Source organism: Salmo trutta, chromosome 24, assembly GCF_901001165.1.
Source record: "Salmo trutta chromosome 24, fSalTru1.1, whole genome shotgun sequence".
Taxonomy (NCBI): Eukaryota; Metazoa; Chordata; class Actinopteri; order Salmoniformes; family Salmonidae; genus Salmo; species Salmo trutta.
In genome coordinates this window covers 19,162,595-19,173,770 of record NC_042980.1, presented here as the reverse complement: position 1 = coordinate 19,173,770, position 11,176 = coordinate 19,162,595, and the positions used below count along the sequence as shown (strand labels likewise).

The window sequence follows — 11,176 nt, the reverse complement described above, 5'->3', positions numbered from 1 at the left end:
TGTTCTGACACTCAGCTCTGTAGTTAATCAGTATTATGCTCATATTTCACGTGACATGTACGGGGTATAGCTTTGTCTTCAAAATAAAGCCTGTTACACAGAGCACCCCTTGTACATGTTTGGTCCATATGCCTGTCAGCATTTAAGTACCCTTTAATCTATTACTTTACGTTGCCCTTCAACTTAAAGAGAGCTGAGGCTTTATACAAATCATGTTTATTGTTTACAAAAACACATAACAGCGATGGAACTTTGAGTTTCCCCCATAGTAGTTTGAAAACTGGTTTTACACATTTTATTTTGCAATATAGAATCATCTGTATTGGAATATACAGTACATTGTACAAAATATACCTTCAAGCTTACATGGAAACACAAACCTGATTTATTTATTAATATAGAGTCAGTGTATAACTAACAAACTACAGAAAGCTCCTATATGGAAGCATGCAGTTTATAGTTTACCTATTACCTACCATAGCCATAGTCCATATTTTGTGAAAAATAACATCACATATATACATTATGTGCAATGACTTAACACTTTTCTAGACCACTCTGTCATAAGCCCAACACTGTCATAACAATAGTATTATGAAGACTTTATAAACGGAAGGTTCATGCCTAATCCAATCCAATGTTTTCTGTGATGATTAGTAGACAGTTTAAGAAACATCCTAGTTCATCTTGTTGAAGGCCATGTCAGGTCAGAGGTCACAGAGCTTGGATGTGATGTCACACAACGTCCTCCTATCCTATCTGAGAAGTCACCGGTAAAACCTGAAGAATGTGGGGAATATCTTCTTATGAAGGTATTGTACCCGTTCCTCTTGTGTTCTCAATTTCTCAAATTCAAAGTAAGGGATCTGGTTGGGAACATACAGACAAAGACCAATGTCAGATAGGTCTTCATGAGAAAATAAATACCCCTAGACAAATGTAACTCAGTCAAAGAATAACACAGAAAATGACACATTACATTGATTATAGAGATGAATTCAAAGCACATACAGTACTAACACACCTTCCACACACCTCACATTGTCTGTCTATTCTAGCCTGTAACCAGGAGCGGAGTTCCCCTACCTGAACCACTTCGTAGCCCATTCTGCAGAGGTGGCGTCTCTTTGTGGCCTCCTTTCCCAGAAGGTGATGGGTGTTGCTGCAGAAGCGGTCCTGAGCATCCAGGCACAAGGCAATCCTACATAGAGGAAAACACATCACCTGTTATCTGACTGGCCATTTTATTCAATGGGTGATAAGTCGTGAAATGCAATAAGTATCATTCTCTGTGTCCGGGAGGATCTGCCTGAACAAGGTGCTGTGAAGATTTGCTCATTGGATTAAATTGTTGTATTTCAATTGAGTTGAATCTTTGGAAGTAAGGACCACTTATTGGGCACTTTGGAAAACAGGGTGATTGGTAGATCGGGGAATGAGTCTGTGCAGCACCCTGTCAGACTGATCCTCTAACACAGCTCCAATGGCTCTAACCTCCTATGAGTGTTGTCCCACTGTGAGAGAGGCAGGACAAACCCCTCCTCATCCAGACAGATCTCCACGTCTATGGTGTATCCAGGCTGTGTGAAGACCCTGGTAGAGTAGTAGGTCTTTCCCTCTAGCAGCTTGTTAAGAGGGCCCTTCACCTGGTTGTACAGGTAGCTCTCTACAGGGCTCTCAAAGGAGTGGTCCACGGAGGAAAACTTCTTCACATGGAGATGGTAAGGTAATCTCGGGCCCTGTACGGAACACAGTATAATATACAGTATATACAGAATGAACTTAGTGTTCAATCCAACTACTTCAAAATAATATTTTTCATTCAGTGTGACACGTGAAGGCCCATTGTAAGAGTCAGAGGGCTTTAATTTGACAGACAATTTTGCATAATTATTGTATAATTTATTTGTATATTTACAATGTTATTAGTGAGGTACTCACCCGGTAGTAGGTGCACTCTAGTGAGATAGAGAGGTTGAGTTGGGTTAGCTGGCCTAAGACATGCTTGTCCAGGGGCTCCCCTTGTGCTGTGAAAGAATAGCAGCCTTCATCAGACACATACATAACATGACTCTGGCTAACTCAGCTGTGGACAGTGACAGAACTGTGCTGCTAGTATGATTAGTAACTTGAGCCAAAGAGTATTTCTGACCATCATCTGGAGGAATTTAATTTGCAACTGAATGGAAAGGACAAAACTGACCCCATTACATAGACATACACACATGTGACATGAAATTGTGCACACACACTCACATGTAGCCTGTTTACTTTTGCTCTCACTCACTTTTTTTTCTTTTTTTTACACACACACACACACACACACACACACATAAACTGACTAGCCTACCTTGCAACCTCTGTAGGAAGTAGGGGCTGAAGACTTTGGACACAAAATTGAGTGGAAACCTCTCCAGGTGAATACAGGAGTGGAGCACCTCAATCAGAGCCCTGGGCTGGAACTGGGAGAAGCGAGAGGACAGGACACTCTCCAGCTTTTTAAACATCTGACTGGAGCACTGGGGCAGGTAGTTCAGTCTCCCCATGGCAATGATCTGCCGGGCTATCTGGGTGGTGGTATACTTCTCTGAGTTGCAAATAAAGCTCTCAGCCACAGCTTCGAATATGGGCTCTGAGCGACACCTCATCTGAAGGCAAAACTCCATCACCACGCTTGTGAGTTCGGGGTCTGCGTCTACTATTTTGCCTGGCAGGTGCTTTTCCATGGCTGTTATGAAGTCTTCATCATGCTGACCGAAATGCATTAAGGCACCTAGAACTTTGATGAGCTCTTCATCTTGGAACAATCTGAATACCCTAGAGGCCCGTCTGCTCAGCTTCACAATCAGTGCAATGGCCTGCCTCTGTTGTAATGCCACCAGGGAGTGGAAGATGTCACTGATGTTGATGGCTTGTAGTCTGTGTATCAATTTCTCTGTGTGTCTGTGCAGTCTTGACATGAGATCTTGGCAACGGTGTGGGTCCTCGAGTAGTGCAAGGAAGGAGTACAGACGAGCGGTTTCATTTTGGGTGAGAGCCTCAGCCTCATCAATGCTGATGCTCACGTAGTCGAGAACCTGCTCGACAATCTCTGACCTCTTCCCCTCCAGATTATAGGCTACTTCTCCAAGATGGCACAGGTGAATGACCCCAATGTCTGTTTTGGAGAGGTGTGTCCTCCACTCCTCTTTCAATCTGGAGACAATTGAACTTTGATAGTCCACACCAAACTCAACACATACTCCCAGTAAGGTTGCCAGACCCTCAGTTTTCTCATTGCTGGGAGCTTCTTTCAAACGTGTTAACAACTCAGGTAAAACCTCAACCTCAAAAAGGGATTTGACAGAAAGTGGCACCACTTTTAAGTGCCCTAGTTTTGTTGGTGAAGCACTGGTTCCTAATTGGGTGTCAATGGAAGACTGTCCAGCTGTTTTGGGCAAAAGGTCTTTCTCCAGGTGAACCCTTAATTCGTAGTCTTTCTCTTCTGCAAATGGGAGGTTACTTAACTGTTGCGCCACCGCCCCCATCTCACGTGTGTTATGGAAGCAGCCTAAACTACTTTTTACACATAGTTGTGCCATTCTGGCTTTACAAGAAACGTCCGATTTCAATATTCTTCCAGATGAATTTGAGTGACGTATTAATCCCCGACTACTAGTCATGAAATAGTTGGGAGAATACTGACACACAGCCCTAATTGAGGAAGAAATGCTGACAACTGACTTCATGATTGAAATGATGTAATCTTCCTCTGAATTACAGTGGAACCTAGAATAATAAGAAAATGAAATTGTGTTATTATGCATGCAGAAACATTATTATACTTCATTAATTACATTGCAGTCCAGTTTGTTACAGTACCTTCTTTAGCACCAAAAACACACAGCACTCTTTCACTTTTGGTAAAATGCCGAATGAAAATTACAGTAAAAGACATTGCCTACCTTACATCATCATTAGCTTTTGAGCACAGTTAATATTTTTTTCTTTAAATGTGTAGATTGCTTACCTCCTCGGTTCGAATAAATTGGAAGAACTGACGAGTCACGGGCACTTACGGAACTGGCGTTATGTGTTCGGTAAATACCTTGTGTAATATCACATGTGTCACTATTTGCTGCCATCTGCTGGCAACATGTCTCCAATATGTCTTATTATTATGTCATCATATCACCTTTAGTAACAAATATATTACAATATGTATCAAAGCAATAATTGTATCTGCAAAAACTGGTTAAGGGCTTGTAAGTATCTGCATTGTCGGTTAAGGGTTTGTAAGTAAGCATTTCTCTGTAAGGGCTACACTTGTATTCTGCGCATGTGAAAAATAACATTTGATTTGATCTTATTTGAGTGTTTGACAATATGCAGACTGATAGTAATTCCAAGACTAAGTTGTAAAGTAAGATATATTTTTCTACTACTGTTACTACTAGATGAACAAATTAAACTGCATTAAAGAAAGGAATTTAAAACAAAGGATTCGAATGAGGGTAAATTGTTCATTTTCATTACGAGTGGTTCAAAGCACGAGCCTTGTGTCAAAAGCTTTTTTTTGGTGTAAAACGTGTCAAATCCGGTGACGTCATTGCTTAATTGCGGAAGAGACTCCGTCGACAAGAATCCCATAATGCAACGGACGGCAAAAATCATAAACAGGGATTCATGATGGCGGCTGACAGTGACGTGAGTACAGTACTGGTGTACAGTTTATAAAGTAAACATTGCATGATATTAACAATGTTTAGAAAATATTGGATGTTAACGTTATTTCCTTTGCAGCCCGAGTCGGAGGTCTTCGAGATCACGGATTTTACCACCGCGTCGGAGTGGGAGAGGTAGGTGGATACTGGAGATCTCTGGCTAGCTAAATTAGCTTTAGCTAACAACAACAGTAACGTTAGCTGTGAATCATCATCAGACTCAGACTAGATGGAAGAATTGGATTAGAAGCTATTCATGGCTGGCCAAATATAGTTCGCCTGTTCCATATAGCTAGCATAATATGCTGAGCATATGGCAGACAACGTTCTCGTCTCCTGTCTTGTGCTGTCAATCACTTGCTCAATCGGCTAGCTATGCTGGTTTGCATTGCATTCCTTCACGAAGAAATATTGCAGTACAACTGCAGTTACAGTGCAGTACACTGCAGTTATTCTGCAATTACTGTGTCAAAAATACCACAGTCGACTGCAGTTACTTCACTTTTACTGCAGTTTCAAAACGGCAATATTTTTTGTAAGGGTTTTGTTAGTGGCTTACCCATAAGCTAACTGTCCTGTCACATCAGGATTGCGAAAGATAGCAACCGTGCTTACCAATGTTGACAGCTCAGCAGAGCCCTACATACACGTGGACACACTTGAAATTAGTGGATTATGTTATTTCAGCCACACCCTTTGCTGACAGGTGTATAACATTGAGCCCTACGCCATGCAATCTCCCTAGACAAACATTGGCAGTAGAATGGCCTGTACTGAAGAGCTCAGGGACATTCCATTATAGGATGCCACCTTTACAACAAGTCAGTTCATCAAATTTCTGCTCTCCTAGAGCTGTCCCAGTCAACTGTAAGTGCTGTTATTGTGAAGTGGAAATGTCTAGGACAGCAACTGCTCAGCCACGAAGTGGTAGGCCATACAATCTCACAGAACAGGACCGCAGAAGCGCGTAGCGTGTAAAAATCATCTGTCCTCAGTTGCAACACTAAACTGCCTCTGGAAGCAACGTCAGCACAAGAACTGTCAGTCGGGAGCTTCATGAATTGAGTTTCCATGGCCGAGCAGCCGCACACAAGCCTAAGATCACCATGCTCAATGCCAAGCGTCGGCTGGAGTGGTGTAAAGCTCGCTACCATTGGACTCTGGAGCAGTGGAAACACGTTCTCTAGAGTGATGAATCGCACTTCACCATCTGGCAGTCCGATGGACGAATCTAGGTTTGGCGGATGCCAGGAGAATGCTACCTGCTCCAATGCATAGTGCCAACTGTGAAGTTTGGTGGCGGGGGAATAATGGTCTGGGGCTGTTTTTCATGATTCGGGCTAGGCCCCTTAGTTCCAGTGAATGGAAATATTAATGCTACAGCATACAATGACATTCTAAACGGTTCTGTGCTTCCAACTTTGTGGCAACAGTTTGGGGAAGGCCCTTTCCTGTTTCAGCATGACAATGCCCCCGTGCATAAAACGAGGTCCATACAGAAATGGTTTGTCAAGATCGGTGTGGAAGAACTTGACTGGCCTGCACAGAGCCCTGACCTCAACCCATTGAACACCTTTGGGATTAATTGGAACGCCGACTGCGAGCCAGGCCTAATTGCCCAATATCAGGGCCTGATCTCACTAATGCTCTTGTGGCTGAATGGAAGCAAGTTCCCACAGCAATGTTCCAACATAAAGTTGGAAAGCCTTCCCAGAGTAGTGGAGGCTGTTGTAGCAGCAATGTGGGACCAACTCCATATTAATGCCCATGATTTTGGAATGAGATGAGCAGGTGTCCACATACCTTTGACCTTGTAGTGTAGCTTGTCCTTCCTTATCAACAGTATTTCCCAGAGCCATTTATTTCGAGTGTGTGTGCTCGCACGCACGCCTGCTTGTGTGAACACTGCTCTCTGACTTCTGCTTGTATATGTTATGATCCCCATGTTGTTTGCTAGGTTTGTGTCCAGAGTAGAAGAGGTTCTGAATGACTGGAAGTTGATTGGGAACAATTCAAGCAAACCACCAGAGAAGGTAAAAATAAACCCTCATTCAATCAGACCTTAATGTTATGTAACAAGCACCATGCATTAATAAGCAGCGATCTGGTAAGCTTGTTGAATTCATTCATGGATGCCCTGTTTGTCGTCTTCATTCATGGATGCCCTGTTTGTCGTCTTGATCCAGGGTGAATACACCAGTGGTACCTGGGAGGAGAAGACCCAGGATATCAATTTTGCTGATTTTAAATTCTCTGTAACGCACCACTGCCTGAAGCAGGAGTCTGAGGAGGGCGAGGGGAAGGAGGAACCTGAGGAGGGTACATTGCTGCTGCGGCTTTTATTTATAATCCCTGTTATCATATCTGTCTCATAGGAATTGTCACTCAGTGTTTCCCCTAGGATTTATTTCAGCAGTGGTAGCAAACTTAGTGTAGTGGGTGTGACCAATAGTGTGGTCTCCAACCTAAAATTTTAGAGGTCCCTTTATTGGCTGCAGATAATTTCACTTTTAAAAGTAATTATTCTGTAAACTCATACCCAAATAATGTTGGTGACTCGTCCTATACATGTATTTGTGGCCTAAGCATAAATTGGACAAAAAAAACCACTTCAAAACCCCCACCTCAAATTTGTATCTCAAACAGAACATTTAAAAAGTCTTGCTATTTCCTCACAGAGTATGATGTCATACTCTGAGGAGGATAAGCTGGCAAATCAGTGGTCTAGAGGAGGAGGAGCTGGCCAATCAGCAACTACTCAAATTTAATATTTGTAATGACCGGCATACGCCCACACCATTCTGTTAGGGTATTCCCACACCATTCTGTTAGGGTATTCCCACACCATTCCAACACAGAAACTATATGATGTGACTATATGGATGAACTCTGCAGTTTTGTCTGGACCACTGCTCTGCTCTCCAGCAACAGAGAGAATCTTAGTGGATGTTAAAATATAAATGAAGTTTCCCACTCTGCTCTCTCCCCAGATGCCTTCCCCACAGCCATGCAGGACCTGCTCTGTATGAACAATGACTTCCCTCCCAGGGCCCACTGCCTCGTCAGATGGTGAGTACAGGTCTCCTAACCTCCGACCTCTAACCTTTACCTCTTACATTTATTTTAAGATGGGAATTAAAATGACTGAATATAGACATTCACAACTGCTATTGATATTTGTTAACACCAAATCCTGCTGATGTCTGATCTTTTTGAGAAATATATTAGAGTTTGGTTTGAATAAGACTCAACTTGATGGATGGATAGATAGATGGTAGCTGTCTGCTCTCATTAAAGTATTCCATCTGTGTTTGCAGGTATGGCATGCGTGAGTTTGTGGTCATCTCCCCCGGGGCCAACTGTGAGGCGATCATCAGTGAGTCCAAGTGCAACCTGCTACTTAGCTCCATCTCCATCTCTCTGGCCAACACAGGCTGGTAGGTGACAGTAACTCAGAGCAACAGTGAATACTATATTAACTAATACTCTTTGGGAACAGTATAATTGTTATAATTCACAGTTACATTAGTATGCCACAACATCACTTTATGTTCTTATGGAAAATCAAGTTAATATTGGTAACAAAAAAAATTTGGACAAAGAAAAGGGCTGATACTGCCAATGTGTTCTATTCATATTCATGAATCTACGCTAAGGGAAAACAATGTTAGTTCTTACACATTCACACATCTAGTGGCAACATGCCCTTTGTGTGTGTTTCTGTTTGATGACACAAGCATGTTTTAAAATAGCAACACTGTGGGTGGTGAGTACAGCTCTCCGTGGCATCGTGATGCGGTAGATCAGCTGGTATCCATGGCAACACTGGGCTAAATGAGAGATGGTACCATTGTAGATGCTCCGAGTGCTGTGGCTCTGCAGCTCTGCTCTGTGGTAGCAGCAAGGTCACCTGGCCTCCCACTGTGTCTCTGGGAGTTTACTGTGAGGCAGAGTGACACTAATAACACGGTTATAAGAGGAGGAAGCATGTAGCAGAACATGCAGTACCTTCAGAAAGTATTCAGACCCCTTGACTTTTTCCACATTTTGTTACGTTACAGCCTTATTCTAAAACTGATTCAATTGTATTTTTTCAATCTACACGCAATACCCCATAATGACAAAGCAAAAACAGGTTTTTAGAAATGTTTGCTAATTTATTAAAAATAAAAACCGGAAATATCACATTTACATAAGTATTCAGACCCTTTACTCAGTACTTTGTTGAAGCAACTTTGGCAGCGATTACAGCGTCGTGTCCTCTTGGGTATGACGCTAGAAACTTGGCACACCTGTATTTGGGGAGTTTCTCCCATTCTTTTCTGCAGATCCCCTCAAGCTCAGTCAGGTTGGATGGGGAGCGTTGCTGCACAGCTATTTTCAGGTCTTTCCAGAGATGTTCGATCGGGTTCAAGCCTGGGCTCTGGCTGGGCCACTCGAGGACAATCAGACATGTCCTGAAGCCACTCCTGCGTTGTCTTGGCTCTATGCTTAGGGTTGTTGTCCTGTTGGAAGGTGAACCTTCGCCCCAGTGTGAGGTCCTGAGCGCTCTGGAGCAGGTTTTCATCAAGGATCTCTCTGTACTTTGCTCCGTTCACCTTTGCCTCGATCCTGATTAGTCTCCCAGTTCCTGCCGCTGAAAAACATCCCACAGCAAGATGCTGCCACCACCATGCTTCACCGTAGGGATGGAACCAGGTTTCTTCCAGATGTGACTCTTGGCATTCAGGCCAAAGAATTCAGTCTTGGTTTAGAATCTTGTGTCTCGTCTTTAGGTGCCTTTTGGCAAACTCCAAGCGGGCTGGCACGTGCCTTTTACTGAGGAATGGCTTCCATCTGGCCACCCTACCATTAAGGCCTGATTGGTGGAGTGCTGCAGAGATAGTTATCCTTCCGGAAGATTCTCCCATCTCCACAGAGGAACTTTAGCGCTCTGTCGGAGTGACCATCTGGTTCTTGGTCACCTCCCTGACCAAAACTCTCGATTGCTACGTTTGGCCAGCTCTATGAAGTGTCTTGATGTTTCTAAACTTCTTCCATTTAAGAATTATGGTGGCCACTGTGTTCTTGGGGACCTTCAATGCTGCAGAAATGTTTTGGTACCCTTCCCCAGATCTGTACCTTGACACAATCTAGTCTCGGAGCTCTATGGACAATTCCTTTGACCTCATGGCTTGGTTTTTTCTCAGACATGCACTGTCAGCTGGGACCTTATGTGTGCCTTTCCAAATCACGCCATTTAAAAAAAAAAAAAGAATAAGGCTGTAATGTAACAAAATGTGGAAAAAGGGAAAGGGTCTGAATACTTTCCGAAGGCACTGTATAGCTTCAAGTTCTTTTCTTGCATGAGCACTTGTTCTATTACTAATGCATAGAGCATTAACAGCAATTTTTATTTTTTTAGCACAATCTTGTGAATGGAAAAAAAAATTACTAAAATTAATGACCGACTGGTCAATAGAATAATATTCAATAGATATAACAAAGCTTATTATTTAAATTCCATACTTGTTCAATCCACTAGGTGGTGTATGTTTTGACTGTAATTTCTCTATTGTGCACCAGGTGCTGCTGTGTAGCTTTGGTATATCAGGGATGCTGAGGTAGTTACAGGATTTCAGTGTGTGGCTGCTCTTCCACATTTATACCAGAGATGCCTTGCATGTCTCTAAAGGGATCACTTCAAAATCAAAGTTTTTCAAACATCATGATTTGTCTGTTGTGCAGTTCCAACTGTATGCCTCAATCCCAAACGAATGGGAAAGATGAGCAAAATCTAAAATGATTCAACTAGATGGTGTTTATATTTCTCATTCATTTGGAGTTGATGCGCATAGCTATGTCTTCACAACTGATGGCATAGGACATTACCTCGTCTTGACACAAGAACAGGTGTAGTTACAGTAGCAACAGGATTTCAATGTGTGGCTACCTACCCACAAAACATCTGAATGAATTTGAAGTGACCTATCCCCTTTAACGTCCTCTATCCCTGTGGATGGCATGCAGCCAGGTACCCATGTTTGTTCAGATCCAGCAGAAGTGGAGGAGAATGTACCATGGGGAGTGCCAGGGCCTGGGGGTGCGTACCGACTTTGAGATGGTCCACCTCCGCAAAGTGCCCAGCCAATACAACCATCTCTCAGGCCTACTGGACATCTTCAAGTCCAAAATAGTGAGTATGGAAGGACCAGGGCTTACTTGTTGCCTTAAATGGGCATTTATGAGTAGTGCCTTTCACATGGGCCACCCATAAATAATTGTAAGACTGGTTTCCCGGAATGAGAGTAAGCATAGTGGACTAGGATGTACTTTCAAAGGTGAATCTCCATTGAGCATGCTCGTTAAGCCATGACTAGGGTTAATCTGGGTCCGGACACTCAGTCCCTACAATTAAATTCTATGATACAGTTGAAGTCGAAGTTTACATACGCTTAAGTTTGAGTCATTAAAAGTCGTTTTTCAAGCACTCC

At 42.9% G+C, this 11,176-nt stretch overlaps 2 protein-coding genes across 2 annotated transcripts in view; one reads left to right on the top strand and one right to left on the bottom strand.

Annotated features, from left to right (window-relative positions):
* Positions 1–200: 200 nt before the first annotated feature.
* On the bottom strand, positions 201–4,079 carry LOC115160865 (FAST kinase domain-containing protein 3, mitochondrial). The gene is made up of 6 exons (XM_029711350.1): positions 4,010–4,079; positions 2,351–3,768; positions 1,942–2,027; positions 1,495–1,739; positions 1,087–1,201; positions 201–866 (listed from the first exon to the last, which is right to left on the bottom strand). The coding sequence occupies exons 2-6, from the start codon at positions 3,726–3,728 to the stop codon at positions 768–770; spliced, it is 1,923 nt and encodes a 640-aa protein (XP_029567210.1). The 5' UTR covers positions 3,729–3,768; positions 4,010–4,079; the 3' UTR covers positions 201–767.
* Positions 4,080–4,617: 538 nt separating this feature from the next.
* rab3gap1 (RAB3 GTPase activating protein subunit 1) overlaps positions 4,618–11,176 on the top strand; it is a 48,381-nt gene continuing 41,822 nt past the window's right edge. The window contains exons 1-7 of the mRNA XM_029711349.1: positions 4,618–4,686; positions 4,783–4,838; positions 6,661–6,736; positions 6,890–7,022; positions 7,694–7,772; positions 8,021–8,140; positions 10,713–10,878. Of these exons, the coding sequence (XP_029567209.1) occupies positions 4,666–4,686; positions 4,783–4,838; positions 6,661–6,736; positions 6,890–7,022; positions 7,694–7,772; positions 8,021–8,140; positions 10,713–10,878 (651 nt within the window). The 5' untranslated portion in view covers positions 4,618–4,665. The remainder of the gene's footprint in view (positions 4,687–4,782; positions 4,839–6,660; positions 6,737–6,889; positions 7,023–7,693; positions 7,773–8,020; positions 8,141–10,712; positions 10,879–11,176) is intronic.

What these genes read in the sequence shown, in the direction of transcription:
- LOC115160865 (XM_029711350.1), bottom strand. Translation starts at nt 3,728, where the DNA reads ATGAAGTCAGTTGTCAGCATTTCTTCCTCAATTAGGGCTGTGTGTCAG. An exon ending in TGGGACAACACTCATAGGAG is followed by an intron (nt 1,202 to 1,494) that starts GTTAGAGCCATT and finishes TCCTCTATGTAG; the next exon opens with GATTGCCTTGTGCCTGGATG. An exon ending in TGGGCTACGAAGTGGTTCAG is followed by an intron (nt 867 to 1,086) that starts GTAGGGGAACTC and finishes GTTCCCAACCAG; the next exon opens with ATCCCTTACTTTGAATTTGA.